Genomic DNA, 20,531 nt, shown 5'->3' on the forward strand with positions numbered 1-20,531 from the left:
AGTCTTTCACCTCTTATATTCCGCGAGACGTCTCATAACAACAACAATGGCGGACTACATGCTCGTGTTCCTGCTGGAGAAGATATTGAGCCTATTAGGGTTACTAGGGCAAAATATCATGCTCCTGTGCCACCACGCTGAGCAAAAAAGGCTGATGGACAACCATATAAGCAACATTTTGTAAACAGCGCTCAAGCTTTATGCGCATGCTCCGCCTCTTCCTCCCCGTTTTTGGTGAATTTCTGAAACTGAAACAGCGCCACCTATAGGCCTGGAATATGAAGTAGCGTTTTGAGTCGTGTTGAGACGGATCCGTGTGTACGCAAATATTCTTGAAACGATGCCAGGGAAAACGGAGGAGGAAAAAATCGTTTTGGCACATGTGGACGGGGCCTAAGAGTGCGGGCAGGAATGTTTATTTGGAGCAGGTTAGTGAGGTACTGAGGGGCGAGGTTGTTTAATGCCTTGAAGGTGAGAAGTAGGATTTTGCAGTTGATACGGAATTTGACAGGAAGCCAGTGGAGTTGCTGCAGGACCGGTGTTATGTGACTTATGGAGGGGGTTCTAGTGATGATACGTGTGGCGTAGTTTTGAACCAGTTGTAGCTTATGGATGGATTTGTCAGGTAAACCAAATAAAAGGGAGTTGCAATAGTCCAGACAGGATGTGACCAGGCTATGGACAAGAGTGGCAGTATTTTCAGGTGAGAGGGATGGACGGAGACGGGAGATATTGCGTAGGTGAAAATAAGCTGAACGGGTGATGTTGTTAATATGAGAATGGAAAGAAAGTGTGGTGTCAAGGATGACACCCAGACTCTTAACCTGGGGAGAGGGGGAAGTTATTTATATTGGATAGGGTGGTTTTGGTGCCAATGAGAAGAATTTCAGTTTTACTACTGTTGAGTTTGAGGAAGTTGGTGGAGAACCAGGTTCTGATTTCCTGAATACAGTCCAAGAAGCAAGTGGGTGGAAAGGTGGAGCTGGGTTTGGTGGACAAGTAGAGCTAGGTGTCATCCGCATAACAGTGGAAATTAATATTATGCCTATGAAATATCTGGCCAAGGGGGATGAGGTAGATGATGAATAAAAGAGGACCAAGAACAGAGCCTTGGGGAACACCAGAGAAAAGGGGGGATGGGCGAGATGTAAATGTTTTTAACTGAATGAAGTGAGTGCGGCCAGAGAGATATGAGATGAACCAATTGAGAGGTATTTCAGAGATACCGATGGAGGCTAGTCTATGGATGAGAATGGAGTGGGAGATAGTGTCAAATGCTGCGGTTAGGTCAAGAAGAATGAGGATTGAAAGGAGTCCTGAATCAGCAGCCATAAGGAGGTCATTGGTGATTTTTAACAGGGCTGTTTCTGTGCTGTGTAAAGGGCGAAAACCAGATTGAAATTGTTCATATAGGTTATTGTTGGAGAGGTGGGCATGGATCTGAGATGCAACTGTTTTTTCAAGAACTTTAGCGAGAAAGGGCAGATTGGAGATAGGACGGAGGTTATTGAAATTGTTGGGGTCTGCACCAGGTTTCTTGAGTATAGGGTATATATATGTGTATAAGCTCATCGTTATGACAGCACGTAACACTTTACGGTTTCACAATACTTACGGAAAAGGGGGGTATTGTTTATGAGGCTGTTACGCTGTATGTGCGGGAAGTGGCATGCAATAAAGGAGTTGTGTATAAAGACCTTGACCCTCGACAATTTCCACATGTATTGCTGCATTTTATATTATTATTACTTTTGTGTGAGTGCATTCATGTGATAATAGTGTGTATTTACCAGAATGAGTGTTATTTCATATTTCATGTATCTGTACTGTAACATGTTGTGAATTCATTTGTAGGAAGCTTCTGCAAGTTTCCTCAAGGTCTTCTCATACTCCCGCACTAGTCGGTGGGGCTGTTCCCAAAGTGCGTCGCAATATGTCTGTGAAGGTTCTCAGTCATCCAGGTCATGGTACAGGTCATGGACTTGCAGAGTTTTCTGAGAAGACGTTTCACCACTCATCCGAGTAGCTTCTTCAGTTCTAGGGGACTGGTGGGAAGAAACTTGCTGACTATAGGCCTCAAACTTCCCACCAGTCCCCTAGAACTGAAGAAGCCAGTGGTGATGAGTGGTGAAACATCTTCTCAAAAAAACTCTACAAGTCCAGTTGCCTTTTTTGAACCTTTTTTGGATGTACCATGACCTGGGTGACTGAGAACCTTCACGGGCATTTTGTTTGTGTAAACAACTAGGAACCGGTGCAGCTAATTTCCATTAATGGTTTACAGTTACCTGTTGTTGAGGGGGGACTGTTTGTCCCTGTCCTCTTTCCCTGTGAATAATGCTCTAACAACCCTTGTCCATCAGAGGCTCCAGTCTCAAGGTGTGAATGGGGTTGAAACTTCTTGGAGACAGAAGTTAAAGCTGTATTTTAAATAGATGGCAGATTAAATCGCAGTCCACTGAACACTGAACAACGTACACCACATTACTCTGTTTCTGCCTGGGTGCTTTGTCTTTGGGGTGGACCAGTGTATTGCCGGGTTGCCTTCTTTCATATTGATTGACCGGAAGATGTGCCCATCAAACTGAAGTCCCGCTTCCACCTACATGGATTCTCAGGAGTGGCTGAAGATTCGGCTCTCCCAGATCGGAGTCACCTCTTCTTGTTCACTACAAAGAATCAGCTCTTAGAGCCAGCTTGTTCGCGAAAGACACACAAAAATTAAAGGATGGAGTTTAGAACGAGGATGAGAAAACAGTTAAACAAAATCTTTATAACTGTAAAATGTGAATTCAAGGACCTCATGAACTCTATTTTTTTTTTTTTTTTAAAAAGCAAAGATATTTCCATTTAAAAAGAGGAAGATAAGACACATTTGCTGTGCAACTGTCACACAAAGTCATCTGAGACATGATTGCCTCAGTAGGCAACGGTCTCAAGAAGGGGATTGAAATTCTGGAAACTCAAAAGGACAAAACACAACAGCATCTGGATGCACTTTCGTAATGACAAAAATGGTTAAGAAAGTCTAATATTTCCCAGAATCAATATTTCAGAATAATTAAAACTCATAGAGACATTCCTGTTTTGTGATTCCTGTGCTCATGTTTTGAGTTTCGTTCATGTTTCATGTTTTCCAGTGTCCTGTTTTATTTTGTTATGTTCTTGATTTCCTGTTGTGTTACACCCTATGTTTCCCCCTTTTCATTAGGTCATTGGTTTCCTCCTTGTGTTCTCTTGATTTGCTTCACCTGTGTCTCGTCACCCCTCTCTTCCTCATGTGTGTCTATATAGCCCTGCCTTCCCCTTTGTTCCTTGTCGCGTCATACTGTTTTTTTTTTACCGTTCCTCTGTGTCTCCTGTATCTGAGTCTCTAGTCTTGTGATGTTACATTTTTTGTCTTTTTGAAAGTTTTGATTTTTGTTATTCCTGCTGTCTCAGCAGCGCTTTGTGTTTCCTTTTTGTTTAATTAAATTCTGTTTTTTGCCTACTCCTGCCTCCTCACTTATCGTCCAGCATTTGGGTCCTACTTCCCCTTGAAAAAATCCGTGATAATTCCACAGGTACACAAGACATTGAATGTATATTCTCAAACATATTGCCTTTTTATTATCTTCATATGATCTCAAAAAGAAATTACACAAAGAACTTAATACAAATTTAACAAAGGCAGAGACAGAAAGATAAATTTTACAATGATTTAACTAAAAAATTATGTCATAAACATGAAAGAATAAACATTACATTGGCAACAGATGTAAATAAAAAAACTACTCTCTCTCTATATATATATCCCTTTGATGCAAGAGTTCACGAGTCAATGTAAAACTAACCTGAAGACATCATACAAATTCAAAGACTGAACTTCACAAGCAAAACAAAACAAAATCAGTAAATTTGATTTCTTTTTGGTTTACTAACCATCAACCCCAAAATCTATACTATTAACCTGATTACAGTGTGTTGGACATCATCATTTCGCATATATTAAACAGAGGTGTGAAGATCCAGTTCGTTGCTCCTTCTTATAATATAATCTTTGAGAAACTAGGCCTCAGTGGCTTCTATCTGGAAAGCCTTCACGCATGAGAGACCTTTGTCATTTACCGAGCGCTGACAGCTTTCTCAACATCAGTATCCTAGTTTAGAGTTTTGAGTTTGAGTGTTAAGTTTTGTGTGTCACATTTGTTCAGCAACAACATGAGGAGGCTGATTTTTCACCTCCCTGTACAAAACATACAAGGATGTTTGCATTAGTCTGTGCATTAAGCTTTTTCTGCTTTTGTTTCATCCTAGAAGGAACTTGTTTCTGTTTATTTTATACTAGAATGGTGCTTGTTTATCTGGAATGTACCTTAAAACCATGCAACTTTTCAAGAGGATTCTGTGAAGACTGAAAGGGACGTTGTATCATACTGTCTCTGGTAGCATTCAAAAGTGCCTGTAAATATGCACTTTACATTCACTGCTGATATTGAACTCACTGCAGTTCACAATTTACAAAACATTAGTAAACCCCAAATTAGGTTTGACTTATGGGTCTCAAGTAAAATTGATGCAACAAAATATAATGATCAGCCATGATACAAGATAATTTTTAATCTGAAGCACACATATCAATTTGATCTCATTTGACATTACTGTACAGTATTACAGACGGTAAGAAACAAATCACTTTTTTTTCAGTAAATGGATGGATATTTAAAAATAGCAATTTAACATGAACTTCCACAGCAGAATGTGACCACGTGAAAGCTAAATTCTCCTGCTGCCAAGAATTTAACCATACCACGATCTTATATTTCTAATGGTGTTAGTATTTTAGGCACTAGTAAATTACCACCCATTATCACCAAAATACAGGTAATTATTTTTTCCAGGAGATATTGATAGAAGTTAACAGAATATAGTATGTGTCACAATTTGCATGCATGAGGGGAGACCAACAGAATTAGGATTGTCTTACCTCGTGCATAACCATCATGACCTTTATGTTTAATTAATAAATTAATTGGAAGTGTCAATAGCTTTGTTGATGTAGCCAACATTTGGTCAAAAAAATACTTGAAAAGACACTAGACTAAAACCAAGAAAACGTGTGATTTTCAGATGTAATAAGCTTTTAATGCATTTAGTTTGCCAAATGTTCAACAGATCAACCTATGACAATTAGGGCCTGATTACTATAAAATTAACGGTGGACATTTTATAAATTTTCCTCCACAGTCATTTTCAAATACCACTACACACACAGCTTATTTCATAATAAACATTTTTTTTTACTGTAACATTTTGTTAGTTTCCTAGAAATGGACCATACAATTTTCTTCATGGTCACAAGAAATCAGTTGAATTTGCTGAGGTTATTCAACCACACATTTACATTAAAGTATTAAAGAAACATCAATAGTTTATGGCAGATGATCCCTCTCAGTGTCCATTTCAATTAGAAACAACACGATTTTACGAAAAAAAAGAAATGAATGAACATCTCATAATCTAAGCATTTTGCAACACTGACATAAGCTCTCTGAGATAAATGTTGAAATCAGATTTGGCATAGCTTCACTTACAGTCACCTTTTGACCAATGTCAGCAGTACACTGGAATATGTGTCTGGTCCTCCTGTCACACATGCATCAATCAGCTACTGTCAGCAGTCTGACAAACAAGAAGATGGCACTTCATCCACATTCTATAAAGAATATAAAGAGTTCAAAAATTTCAAACAGCCGTTTCCTGATCCTCCCTTTGTATCATCTGGTAATGCTGCCTGTTCTCCAAATAGGCTGTAAGTTCTTCATCGTGAGCCTTCTCAGCCCTGTTCTTAGGAGTATCCCCCTGATAAGAGACACAAAGAATTGACAGTTTGTCGATTATTTATCTTATTTTACTCTTTTATCAACATGTGTCCCATGATCTTTGAAGTGTCCCATGATCTTTGAAGTGCATAAAGTCACGAATAATTGGTGCAGGGCATTGTAGTGAAAGTAATAGTTATACACACGTATTCATATACTTTTTTATTCATTATTGGGGTATAGAATAGAGGCGAGTGTATAAAAAGTCCTGCTCTTTTCAAAGATCTGTCTCTTTTGACTCAGCTCCCTTAGAAGAGCCAGCTTTTATGGCTCCCAAATGGTTCTTCATTTAGTTTCTCTCAGAGTCTTCTATTTTATCCTAATTTCCCACATGGAAAGAACCTATATAAACATATAGGTTTTGAATATATGTGACATACATAAAATTGGCCGTTTTCATATATACGCATATATGCTATATATATGCAGCATATATGCACAGATAAACTGCACATAGGTTTCATATATGTGCATATATCCTCATATAGGTTCTTTCCGCGTGGGTATATGAGGATATATGAAACCTATATGCAGTTTATCTGTGCATATATGCTGCATATATATAGCATATGTATATATGAAAACGGCCAATTTTATGTATGTCACATATATTCAAAACATATATTAAAACCTATATGTTTATATAGGTTCTTTCCGTGTGGGTTAGCAAATATGAATGTTTTTTGTGTTGGTAAGCAATTTTTCATTCACTGTTTTCATAAAAGCTTCATTTTTATGGCATATTCTTTGTAGCAAAAAAAATATACTGTTACTATTGTATAACACTAACAACAGCTTAAATGAACAACTGAACCACAGCAAACAAATCAAATAATTACAGGCCGAGGCCAAGTTTAAACATTCACTTCAGGTGAAATTCTTTAGTGCAGGTTGGCATTTCGAAATACCAGATGTCTCAGCTTGGATGTTTAGTTTTCATAAACTTTTTCAGTTTTTTCCCGACACACTTAGATTTAAAATCCAGCTCCCGTCTTTATGTTGCTCTGTGTGTATCTGGCCTGTACCACCCCCCTTTTTTAACGGAATGTATGATCCTAGTCTGTCCCTGCATGTGACTCGGGGCACGAGGTGTCCACCATAATAAAGTCCCACCCCTGCCTGCATGGATTTGCAGGAGCCGCTGAAAGTTCTTCTCGTTTGCAACAAAGAATCAGCTCTTAGAGCTGGCTCATTCGCCAACAACACATCACTAAAAAGCAGATAGATGCTTTTCATTTGCTGCTGTTGGTTGGTCTTGGTGTATCATGGTATACTGTGTGATGTTAATAGATGCCACAGTCTGTAAATTACTTTGGAATTATATCTCTCTGTAAGAGATACAGAGAATATCACTGGGATAAAAGAAACCGCATTAGGCTGGTTTAACTTTTATTCATTATACAAAAATTCCAATTTGTTCATGATTTCTCCATATTGTGTATGTGCAGAAATCCAAAAAGGTTAAAAAAGTTAGTCATGGAGTTACACATGCAAGAGTCAATAATTTTCATGTTATACATGTTTCTCTTCGGCAATATTACTAGTAAACAGTATAAAATTCCACTGCTATGCAGATGACACCCAGCTTTTATGAAGTCAAATGAAACAAATCGGTTAAACTCCAAGCATGTCTTGGAGACAAAGCTTTGAATGACTTGTAAAATTCTTCTCATTATATACAAGGCCCTTAAAAACATGGGTTTAGTTTAGGTGACTGTGGAGGCCATGTTATCTGGTACAGCACTCCATCACTCTCCTTCTTGGTCAAATAGCCCTTACACAGCCTGGAGGTGTGTTTGGGGTCATTGTCCTGTTGAAAAATAAATGATGGTCCAACTAAACGCAAAACCGAATGGAATACCATGTTGCTGCAGGATGCTGTGGTAGCCATACTGGTTCAGTGTGCCTTCACTTTTGAATAAATCCCCTACAGCGTCACCAGCAAAGCACCCCCACACCATCACACCTCCTCCTCCATGCTTCACGGTTGGAACCATGCATGTAGAGACCATCCATTCACCTTCTCTGCGTCACACAAAGACACAGATTTCCACTGGTCTAATGTCCATTCCTTGTGTTTCTTGGCCCAAACAAATCTCTTCTGCTTTTTGCTTTTCCTTACTCGGGGCTTTCTAGCAGCAAGACCATAAAGGCCTGATTGGCACAGTCTCCTCTGAAAAGTTGATGTAGAGATGTGTCTGCTACTAGAACTCTGTGTGGCATTGATCTGGGCTCTAAACTGAGGTGCTCTTAACTTGCGATTTCTGAGGCTGGTGACTTGGATGAACTTATCCTCAGCAGCAGAGGCGACTCTTGGTCTTCCTTTCCTGGGGCAGTCTTCATGTGAGCCAGTTTCGTCGTAGCGCTTGATGGTTGTTGCAAATTTCTGGACTGACTGACCTTCAGTTTTCAGTAAAGTAATGATGGACTGTTGCTCCTCTTTACTTAGCTGATTGGTTCTTGCCATAATATGAATACTAACAGCTATCAGTTGTGTACCAACCTGATGTCTGCACAACACAACTCATGGTCCCAACCCCATTAAGAAGGCAAGAAATTCCACAAATGAACCCTGACAAGGCACACCTGTGAAGTGAAAACCATTTCAGGTGACTACCTTATGAAGCCCAAAGGTTTGCAGTGCTGTCAACAAGGCAAAGGGTGGCTACTTTAAGGATTATAAAATATGAATCATATTTGGAGTTATTTCACACTTTTTTGTTTACTACACAATTCCATATCTGTTCATTCATAGTTTTGCATAATTTCTTCTTCCCACCATTGTGGAACAGGTTGATCTTCGTTTCAGCTGTCCAACAAATGCTGCTCCAGAACCGGGCTGGCTTTTTTTGTAAGTCTAATTGGGCCTTTCTACTTTTGAGGCTTATTAATGGTTTGCACCTTGTGGTGAACCCTTTGTATTTGCTCTCATGACATTTTCTTTTCATATTAGACACAGATACTGATACATCTACTTCCTGGAGAGTGTTCTACACTTGGGTGGATGTTGTGATGGGATTATTCTTCACTATGGAAAGGATCTTGCAATCATCCACCACTGCTGTCTTCTGTTGACATCCAAGATTTTTTCTTAGAATGTACCATGATGATGATGATTTGGCCACACCTAACATGTCCACTCTCTCTCTGATGAATTTCTTCCTTTTTTTAGCCTAAGGATGGTCTGTAGTACTTTCATTGATATCTCCTTTGACAGCAAATGCCAGACCTGATATCAACTCCAGACATTTTAGCTTTTTAAATGATGAAGGATTATTAAAGGAATAGCCCATGCAGCCCATGAAACAGCTTTGGAGTCAATTATAAAAAAAGAGGCAGCTACATATGAAAAAGATGTAATCCCTAAATCCTTCATTCATTCGATTTGGATGTGAATAACCTCAAATTATAGCTGAGAGTCTGTACTTTAAGCCCATATTGATTGAACTGTACCTTGAACATGTTTTGGTAAACAGCCAAAATAACAAAACTTGTGTCAGTGTCCAAATATATTTGAACCTAACTGTACACACATACAGGAAGAGCACTCTTTACTGAATGTGAAGTCATGTTGTTTCTTTCCATCCGCAGCCCTGTTGTCTGTCCCTCTCTCACAGACTCTCTCTGCGTCCTCCTCCCTCTCTCCGTATCTAGGTCATTCCTGAGTGCAGCCAGTTAATAGCTTTTTCTACACACTTGAAACCTCCATGGAAAACTAAACAAGATTCATATTTGAAACCAACACACATATATTGTATATACAAGTACACTAAAAGACTGCTACAATGGTAGTGTTATTTTCGAACTGTGATTTTGCCAAGTGAGAATCTACAGTCGAGTTGTGAAGCCAATGGTGCAGAGTCCTGAGTGGCTGCTACTTACTGTTTATGGCTCCAAAAGATTCACCGCACAAAATAATTTTTTATATGTATAGCCCACCATCACATACAGTCTTAAAGAGAAGATCTCCATCCAGTATCAGTTCCTCACATCATCCAGGCATGGATGTGAGTTACACTGATCAGACATAACAATATGACCACCTTCCTAATACTGTGTTCCGGTCCCCCCTTTGCTGCCAAAACAAAGACCTGACCTGTCGAGGCATGGATACCATCAGACCCCTGAAGGTGCGCTGTGGTATCTGTCACCAAGAGGTTAGCAGCAGATCCTTCAAGTCCTGTAAGTTGCGATGTGGGGCCTCTATAGATCAGATTAGTTTGTCCAGAACATCTGGGGAATTTGGAGGCCTCTTCACTGTTCTAGACCAGGGATTCACAAGGTGTGGGGGGTACGTGAGATGAACAATTATTAGTTATCTTCTTCTATGCACTGTATATGCGCACCTAGCTTGTGCTGTGTTATGACGACGGGGGTCGTGTTAGCCACAGTCATTTAAAGTTGCTGCCATTTTTGTTTAACGCTGCTGAAAATATTACAAGATTTCCCCTAACTTATCCGCCTTTTGCCTCTGAGCCTGAGCCTGTCATCCATCCTCTTAGCTCTTAAAAGTGGAAGCTTGTGCGTAACTTTGTGATTAATGTGTGTTCTGGTCACATGAGCATGGTTAAACATGCTGCCTTTATTATAGCTATAAAAAAGCTTTTTGCTTTTTTTTGTGCGGGGGATTAGTGGTGCGCAGCCAAAAAAGTTTGGGAATCATTGTTCTAGACCATAAACTGTATATAAATATGGACAACCCGTCCCCACTTCCTTGTATTGGTCAAACTGGCACTAGTTTCCCGGGGGTATGGGAGCTTCACGGAGCTGCTGGCGTGTCAACTGGTAGTCATCATGATGTCACATCCTGTTTCTATAGCGGCTGATCACTAACTAAAATGATACTTATCAGAAAAATGGACACTTCAGTATGCATCAGCATTATATTAACTGCCTAAAATGACAGAAAAGAGCCTTGAAAAAAATTATTTGGTGTGTACTTTAGTGTTTTGGTTTGGCACAGCCATCTTTCCACCAGCAATGACATACAACATTACCCTGTACTTATGTAATACATTTATGTCTCACAGTGTGGTGATAGTATCAGTTCAATAGAGAACATATGGTTAAACTAAAGATGTACACACCTGTGTATAGAACCTACCTGTAGGTCTGTTTTCATAAGTGAGGCTCCTGCCTCCACCAAATAGTGACAGATGGATCTGTGACACAGTGATGCAGCTCGATGAAGGGCTGTTTCCCCACTGGTGGCCAAAATACAGAGACAGAGAGAAAGGGAGAGAGTGAGTGAGCTTCAGATGTATTTCGTATCTTCCGGGAGTCAACCACTTATGATCAAACAACCTGTGATGTTTGGTTTCTTTTGTTTATTCTCTTTAAAGTTTGGCACGCTTAGAATAGCAAGTAGAATATCAAATCCATACAGGCAGACCAGAGAGCAGCATCAAACTGTTATAATAATGATATAATATAATAATTTTAACCTTTAATTGTGCCACAATGGGAAAATTGCGCTTCTTGCTATTTGGCCCGTCCATTTGTTCACACAGCAGTGTGTACAGTTGGGGCAGTGGGCAGCAGCCTCTAAGGGCTGCGCCCAGGGCACCTCACACGGCAAGAGGCTAACCTGGGACCCCTCGGCCCCAAGCTGCACCTCTAACCACTACCCCACAGCTCTGCTGGCCGCAGGACTCACTTTCATAGTTTTACAGCATTTTCTCAGTCAGTCTGTTTCATCATAAATAACTGTCAGAAAATTGTGGAAATTTAATCAAAAAAGTTTCAGCTAAAAACCCTTCAAAATTTCCTTGAGGCTATTTTAACGCTAGAATTGTTGAAAGGTAACATAACTTACTGTAGTCTTTCTGTGACATCGAGCAGGTCAGTTGGAGCTGGACAAAAGGCAGATGAGAGGAAATTACTTATTTGAGACCAGACCACCATTTGCTGCATTTGTTCACCCAGCTATGTTTTCTGGTTTTCTGTGAACTTGTGAATTTATATGTCTTTTTAGCATTTTTGCATTAAAAAATCATCCTTATCACAGCTACTGTATTAAAACAGACTGTATATGTATATGTCTTTCCATAATAAACATTCACAATGTGGTATAATTATATGGTACTGTTACCATTATTAAGGATGTAGCAGACCATCTCTTTGCTTCCAGTGCTGACTGCATGATGTAGCAAACTGCGCCCTGATTCGTCCAGCACTGAGAAGTCTGCCCCCTTCAGATGCAGCGCCTCCAGCTTTTGGTGTAAAAAAAAAAAAATAAATAAAATTACTATTTATTGACATTACACAGACCACTGACATATAAACATACACCCATTCTAAAGGGGATTTAAAGTACCGTGGGACGTAGACACTAACCTATGCATGTACACTGGTGTAAGCCGTTTATACTTGGCACTGTAACAACGCCATCCAAACACTAGTTGGCGGTGTGTCTTTTTTTGCCAGTCATGTTTATTTTGGTTTATTTCCTCCATTTCCTGCTTCACTTTTAACAATGACGACTGAAACTGAGCAGACCTCGATGCAGTTGGGCGCACGTTAATGCTCAACGACAAATACGTTTATAAAAGTTACTGAAACTGATGAAACAGAGAGGACATCGGAGGAGATGGGGTGTGCAAAAACGGAAATGTGCTACTACCAAGCGGACCAATCGCAGCTCTTGCTGTCTGTAGTCACATTTCTTAAAAGGTACACGTCAGGGTATGGCAATGGTGCCAACGTGAAGCTGTAGCATAAATCGCGCACAAGGCAAATGTTTAAATACACACAGCTGGAAATGGATAAAACATGTAAACAGTTAAAGACAAAAGTAAAGATGTGACTGATCTGTGATGGATGGACATTCGAACATGTGAAAGATGTCTCTTACCTTGTTAATGTCGTTGTTCTTTACGCTCTCAAACAGCATCTCTAACACGAGGGAAAGAAAGCAGGAAAAAGAAAAAGTAGATAGAGAGAGAGAGAGAGAGAGAGGGTAGGACAATTATTAACTAAACTCTCGGACGGTCTTGTAGATCTGAAACTGTTAAGCCAACACGGAATTATGAAAACAATGACTTTATTTTCAAAACTCTATCATTACTTTAACTTTATATGACTCTCAAAATCACTTTTAGCCTATATATTGAGTCTTTTTTTCATTGAAGAAAACAAGCACAGGATTGCCAAGATGAAGCCAGATGGAAAGAAGAAACATTGACAGTACACCCATTGCAACCACAGAGCACAGGCAGAGCGCAGAAAGCTTTGCATGTTTAAAGAGAGAGTTCATAAATCCTGAAAGCACCCGATGCAGTTTTTTTTTAGCCACCTTAAACCGTATCCTACAATTACTTTCAGAGATTTGTTAGCCGACACAATGCTTTGAGACTGTTTCTAGCATTTCAATTATCCACTTTGTCTTGTCCTAAAGCATGGGGTTGATGACAAACTTTGTAAAATTAGGCTATGTTTGGATGCATTCAGAGAAACAGGGCTACGGATAGAGCCTGACGAGCGTAACTCAGTTTCAGTTCTGGGTAAGAACCTCCCTCCCTGGGTTGCCCAAGATTCTGGGCAAGAACAGGAATCCCTGACGTATTCTGACTTTGACATTCACTGACTTGTGACTTGCAAAACACCGACTTGACTCCTAGTACCAAGGGAGTGTGCAGAGTAAACGTGCCGAGACTGAGATTAGCTGAGGTATCACAAAGCTTGAGTCGCCACTGCAGTATTGCCATAAGTTTAGCAGAAGGAGCTGGGGAAAACAGGACAGCAATACAACACAATGCAACACACAAGCATGACGGAAGAACCCTGAATACTGTATGTCTGTACATAACACTGTATGTTAATACAGACAGATTATGTTGCTTTTGAGTTTGACTTTGCCATTCTCTGACATTTTTACACACTATTTGCTGTATACCAACGACGGAATTAAATATAGCAAAAAAGCAAAAATGCACATCCTCATCAAAATTGCTTAAAACACAGACACAATGTGTTCATGTCGTGCTATAGCGGGAGACATAACAATGTGCGGCTGAGGCTGGACTCAGATATGAGATGAATGACCTCAATACCCGCTCTCACTCCCTCCCTCGCTCCCTCTCTCCCTCTAAATAGCTGAGTCCTAATCCAGTTATGTTAGGCGTGCACTTATGCATGTGTGTGTGTGTGTGTGTGTGTGTGTGAGACACCGAGAGAGAAGAGAGCGAGAGAGAGAGAGACAGAGAGTGAGTAGAGGGGGAGAGAAGGAGAACAGACTTCAAAAACCTTTAAGAGCTTTTGTGGCTCTAAGACAACTCAAAAACAACAACACTAAAAAAAAACACAAAACACACACACACGCACGCAATCTGAATGTTGGAATTAAATGAATTCAGCCTGGGGAAGGAATTAAATAAACCAGAGAGAGCGACTGTCTTACGACATGAGAAGAGAGGGGAGGAAGAAAGGAGATGAGACAGACACGCACACGCATACACACACACACACGTCACTTGCTCCATTGAACTCCTCAGTTTGATGCAGTCAACCTGTCTAACTCTTACGGGTGCCGTCTGCGTGTGGATGAAAATAGGAGACACATGTATGTCAGAGAGGGAGCCCCATACTGATGAGAGGGAGTGTGCGAAGGAACTAAATCCTTATCTCTCATTTCTCAGTCCTCATTTTTATACTGCTGTGATAAGTGTTGCAATTAGTATTTAGCAATACAGTGTACGCTAAAGGACAATATAAACTGAAATAAATGGTTGGAGACTTCGGCTATTACCTAATGTTGAATCCTAGGGCTTGTCCAGACCTTGCATCAGGGTATCCCATACAATGTTAACACTGCGCCGTGCTTGCGTTGTGCTTTTTCTATTGCCCCCGGAAGCATGGTTAAAACGAGTGTGAATCTGTGTTAGTTACTGATGTGGTCATGTATGAGGAGCCATGTGTGGTTAGGTTAAGTATTTCCTCAATCACTGATGTCTTTATTTACCTTTACTACATATCCGTTATTATTGCATTTGGAAGCTTCCAGTGTTGGAGTTATGATGTGAGTTTTGTGCAGGTCTAAGTAACGTCAGCGGGGGGATCAATAAACAATAACTTTACGTGCGGCTAGCCCAGATCGGATCTTAATGCAAGGCCTGAACAGGCCCTTGGATGCGAGTGTGCAGAGTGTGGTTAGTTAAGCAGCAACAGAGTAATTACAAACTAACAAATAAAAAACACAAGGCAAAAAATGTTGAAAGTGTTGGGTCAGTGGAGGTCCACAGTTACGGGGGTCCTCTAGAGGACCAATGAAGACAAAATACAAAACCAAGACGGGGAATCATTGACAAATGAAGAGTAGTGGTTCTTGGGTGCACACACTATATGGTCACTGTTGTGGTGTTGGGTGCAGGAGAATTAAGCTTGACGAATAGGATCCGCTTCTTGCAGAAATCATGTTGTTGTCGCAAAGGGATCAGAGAACCAGAGTAATGCTTGCAGGCCTCTTCAACACCAGAATCAGATGATCTTACAGGCCATTAAAATGGAAAAAGGCCTGGCCATATTACAAAGAGATTTGAAAAGCAAGGCAACAAAAGCCCAAAGGAGGAAGACACAGACAAGGATAAAAGAACCACAGCCAGTCTGTCCTATGACATAAAATCCAGGGTACTAAGCAGAGCCGGAATTGGTTGTCGACTGTTCTGCCTGTCACCGACACCTGGGCTGTTAGCCCTAAAAAGGTAAATCAAATCAAAACTGCAAGTGGGGAGGGAGGTTGAAAACAAATATTATTTAAGATGTGATGCTTATGTAAACACAGAAATGTATGATTCATGGTAATGTGATGGTTGTGTTATGAATTAAATTCAATGAAAATAACAGGTAAATGAAGAATGAAGTAGTTAGACTTTCACTGACTGCCTGGGGACATACAAAGGCAAGACTTGTGGAAGGAATAAAGTGTCAAGAAGACCTGAAAAGATGAGAGGCCCTAGAGCCCTTGTGTTGTGACAATAGCAAAGCTGTGCCCATGAACCGCAGCAATGGGATTGCAGTAGTTCGGAACCCATCTTACGACATCTACATGATCTGCTAACTACAATCATTCAGATTTTTGGATTGTCATTTTATGTGAGCCCATTTATCTGATGATTCAACAAAAACATTACTGTGCTTTAGAGTTGCAATGTTGGCGAATTAACTGAATCTGTCGAAAGACTCTTTAAAACAAGCAGTGGGAGCTGAGTTGGAATTGCGAGCCGTTTTTTTTTTTCTTTCTTTCTTTCTTTTCTTGCTGTGTTTCAAATATAAGTATCTCAGTTCACAGCAGTCTCAAGAAGGGGGAATTGATTGGCTGTTGACTCTAAAAGACAAAATTAGTCAAAACTGTATCTCTGGATGCTTGCAAAGTTTAAGATTTACTGTTGGTGGTACAGTGGTGGGCATAGTTTATCCCACAGGATATATAAAGTACCTATCTAGAACCAAAATTTCAGAATATTTCAAACTCAAATATCCAACCAATAGGATATATATTGGTGGGATATCTAAGTTTTAATGATTCTGATCCATATCTTACCCCATCCCAGTGATCATGTCCCAGACAAAATTAGTTACCACCATGGCTTTTGAATTGCTCTTTAAAAGGAACAGATCCACAAGATCTGGCTCCCATAAAAGAGCTGCAAATCCCATCTCTACTGTGCTTCATAGTGAATGTCAGACACCGGCAAAACGGTAGGAGCAGTAAATGTAAGTTAAGTAGCAATAAAAACTTTGATATGAAGAAGAACTCATGCAAGGGGAAGACAAAACAAGTCAAGAAAACCTAAATGGCATTCACAACCGAAGATGCTTGGAAATGGCAATTAACCCTGCAGAAGCTACACCTGGGCCCACAGACTACCTGCAGATGCTGAGCGAGGAGTTGCAGACATCTAGTGATGCAAGGTTGGTGCAGATAATCAGTGAAGTATAGACAGAGACAGTCACACATTAAGATAGCAAATAAGATATATGTTCATACTGTGCAAGCCAACAGCAGATTTAGATCTGATCCACTCACTTCAAGCAGAATCACTTTACACATCGCATGTAGCAAAAGAACGAACGGAGCAATGGCAGTGTAACGAGCACAACAAACAACCATCAAAAAGGAAACCAGCAGCACAAAATGTCTGGATCTAGATTTACCTGGCTTTTTCCCCAAGACGTTGGGCGTTGCTAACTTCATCTCCCCAGTGAAAATCGACCGTGCGCTGCACGCTGGCCCCAAAATTGACCAGAGGAGAGAAGCCACGAGTCATAATAGTCTAGCTGCGACACTAGGCAGACAAGCAAAAAATACTGGCTCTCGGGAGGAGAAGACGGAGACCGACATATAACAAAGACCCAGGGCACATCTTCCCCTATATGAGCCCAGAGGTCAACAAGCTGTGTTAAATTATACCGTATTGATCCCCGAGGGGAAATTATGTTCCTGCTGTTTGACCCATCCATTCGTTCACACAGTAATGTGTACAGTTGGAGTAGTGGGCTACAGCCTATAAGGAGACCGCGCCCAGGGAGCAAGTTGGGGGTTAGGTGCTTGGACATGGGGGGAGGTGAACCTGGGACCCTCTAACCACATCTCACTCCAAGTTAATTGCTCGACTATACACCGATATCAAACCGTCCTTTTAAAATTCTAAAGAAAGTTGTTGCTAATTGGTTATGTGACCATTTAAACAGGAATGGTTTGTTTAAGGAGCTTCAGTTAGGTTTAGAGTTCATCATAGTACAGAAACAGCCCTGGTTAAAGCTATGAATGATATCTTCACGGCTTCAGACAATGGACTTGTCTCTATAATTGTCCCGTCAGATCTTAGTGCTGCATTTGACACAGTTGATCACAATATTTTACTACAAAGACTTGAAAGTGTGATGATCAGGACTAAAGGAACCACATTAGACTGGTTTGAATCCTATCTGTCAGACAGATTCCACTTTGCCCATGTCAACAATGATTCCACCACTTACACAAAAGGAAGTTACCGTAAATCCTCTAATACAGGCCCGGGCCTTTATTTACTCAAGCGCATCGCGGCCCAGGCCTTTATTGGAAGGAGGCCAGAATTAGAGGCAGGCCTCAATTTCTATTTGAGCAAAACGAACTACCAGTAGAATGAATAAAAACAAGATTTTGTGTCTATTTGAACCTATAAAATATGAGAGAGGGCGCAGTGAGCACTGATTCCACGACCCCAGGGAAGCGGCGAGGTGAGATGCGGGGGGTCGCTGTAAAGCTCGCGGCCGGAACCGGCGAGCCACCTTCGCCCCGAGCACTTCCAGGCCGACCAAGAGCCGGTCGCGGCGCACCGCCACGGAGGAAATGCGCCCGGCAAGGGCCGGCTGACGCCGGGGAGAGGTCCCGCACACCGTGCCGCCGAAACCCTGACCCGCCGAGATGGTTCTAATAATAGCCCCGGGCCACTATTAGAGACCCGGCCACTATTACCTCCGCTGACAGCGAGACCGGCCAATGTTGGAGACCCGGCCGGTAATGGAATACAGGCCAATATTAGAGGATTTACGGTATGTAGTTCCTCAGGGATCTGTGCTCGGACTAATACTATTCACATTATACATGCTTCCTTTAGGCAAGATTATTAGGAAACACTGGCTATGCAGATGACACGCAGTTTTATTTATCCATTATACCAGATGAAACAAAACAGCTGCTTAAACTCCAAGCATGCCTTAAAGGCATAAAGGTTTGGTGACATGTACAATACGACAGGCAGTAACACCACGGAGGCAGCAGAGAAAGCATCTAGATGGCTCTGGCTGAAGAGTGGGCAGAAGAGTGGGAGCAGCAGAATGCCACTTGGACATTTAAGGCTAAGTCCTTATCAGCCTAAGCCAGTTCACCCGGGCATGGGTGTCTGTTGTAAAACTCCAAACACCCAGTGACTACAGGAAACAATACTGATGATGCATCCGAGTTTGTGCATAAGTTTGTGTGCAGCCACGCTCATCATCGCTGCGAAGAGAACCAGGCATGTCTTTTTTCCAGTGAAGGCTGGAAAAGTCATACTTCAATCGTAGCCTTCACAAAACCGATTAAAGTGAAAATAATAGAATGGCCAATCTAAAGAAGTAGGGGGCAGATGTGGCCTTTTCGCCAAGAAACATCTTAAAAACCAAGCTCACATGCAGCGAAATTGGGTAGCATATGTATTTCACCTTTTACTTTATCTTTTTAATTTGTAAAAACATGCTGTTCATTATTTAACATATGTTATTAAAGAGAGAGTACATGGAGATCGTAAAGAGAGAGTGAATTAACTAAATTAACTTCCCAACAAGTATTATTGTCTCACTGTGCTATATTTACTCAAAGTTTCCTCTTCTTTATGAAATTATCAGATGGCAGGCAGATTGACACCGGAAACAAACGTGGCTCTTTTAACTGCAACATCGGTCACTGTTTCCCTAAAATGTCCAAGTCTTGCTAGCAATGGCCATTCTGCTAACACAGAAATAGGGTCTGGTATCAGACTTAAAGGACAATAATAAAACCAGTCTGACTTCTTGCATTTCTTGTCCTGTCAGAATTATTTTTAGCGTCAGAGGTCCTACATAATACTTTGGCACCCAGATTGCAAGAATGTTATCCTCCAAGGCAGCTGACTCTCAACCTGTCTCTTGCAGAAATACATTATTAATGTATTAGTTGCCATTGTTGCAAAATGGAAATGATCTCCATAGAGACTGTAATCACTGACAGCAAGAACTAGGTTGCACACTGAAAACTTGAATCAAACATACCAGCCAAACGCACGATCAAGACAGAAGCACAGCAGAACCAGAAGTGAAAACGTATACGTTTCCAAACAGGGGAGCTGACGAAAAAGAAAAAGCTCAGGCTCCCACACAACTCCCCGCGTGCATGGCGAGCATTAGCAGACGGGGGCTGGGAAAAATATCTGTCAGGCAAGAAAATAATCCGTCTGGAGACACGGAAGCTGTCATGCTTCTCTTTCTCATACACTGACACAAACACACGTCAGGAAGTTCTGCGTGTATTATGAAACTTACATGAATAGATCAAACCTCCAGCTGTAACAGTCAGGTCACATAAGCCGAACTATCTAGAGAGTGTATCGACAGTATGTGTGTGTGTATAACCTTTTTCTCGCTCCTTCTCTGTGTCGGTTGTCTTCTGCCTCTTGTTCTGTCTGGAGAAAGAGAGAGACCAAAACACCTAAGCCATAGATCTAAAACAAATGTGAAGCAAATTTTGAAATGTGACCAAAAAAAAACAACAAAGACTTGACTCAAATTGACAATATCCCTTTTCTTCAGGTTCATTCATGAATGTAAACCAGTTTTGGTTGCTTATTGTATCTTAATAAAGAGCAGAAATTGCTCAAATCCTGCAGATGCAGGAAAGGAGATTAAGATGACGTTCACACTGAAGAAGAGAAAAAGAAAACGTGACCGAAGTGGAAGTTGAAGAATTGTTGCTGACCGAGTGCATTTGCTTTAATTCCACTATTTTTTAAACCTGGTCACCAGATCTGAATACAGAACACCTTTTGGGATTGAATGCATGAACGTGCGGCTGACAAATCTGTAGAAATAAAGTGAGGCCATTTTGTCAATCACACTGGAACGCTTCTAAGATCTTGTGAAATCCATACCAAAATGAAATAAGGCTGTTCTGACAGT

At 40.9% G+C, this 20,531-nt stretch overlaps 1 protein-coding gene across 7 annotated transcripts in view; it reads right to left on the bottom strand.

Annotated features, from left to right (window-relative positions):
* Positions 1 to 3,152: 3,152 nt before the first annotated feature.
* Positions 3,153 to 20,531, bottom strand: part of LOC311509109 (diacylglycerol kinase zeta-like) — an 86,186-nt gene continuing 68,807 nt past the window's right edge. For all 7 annotated transcript variants that reach the window (XM_084574166.1, XM_084574165.1, XM_084574164.1 and 4 more), the window contains 6 exons: positions 19,989 to 20,038; positions 12,715 to 12,755; positions 11,953 to 12,073; positions 11,677 to 11,713; positions 10,966 to 11,065; positions 3,153 to 5,841 (listed from right to left, as the gene is read on the bottom strand). In XM_084574166.1, the coding sequence (XP_084430292.1) occupies positions 5,725 to 5,841; positions 10,966 to 11,065; positions 11,677 to 11,713; positions 11,953 to 12,073; positions 12,715 to 12,755; positions 19,989 to 20,038 (466 nt within the window). In that variant the 3' untranslated portion in view covers positions 3,153 to 5,724. The remainder of the gene's footprint in view (positions 5,842 to 10,965; positions 11,066 to 11,676; positions 11,714 to 11,952; positions 12,074 to 12,714; positions 12,756 to 19,988; positions 20,039 to 20,531) is intronic.

Source organism: Chelon labrosus (assembly GCF_963514085.1).
Source record: "Chelon labrosus genome assembly, chromosome: 24".
In the NCBI taxonomy this organism is placed as follows: domain Eukaryota; kingdom Metazoa; phylum Chordata; class Actinopteri; order Mugiliformes; family Mugilidae; genus Chelon; species Chelon labrosus.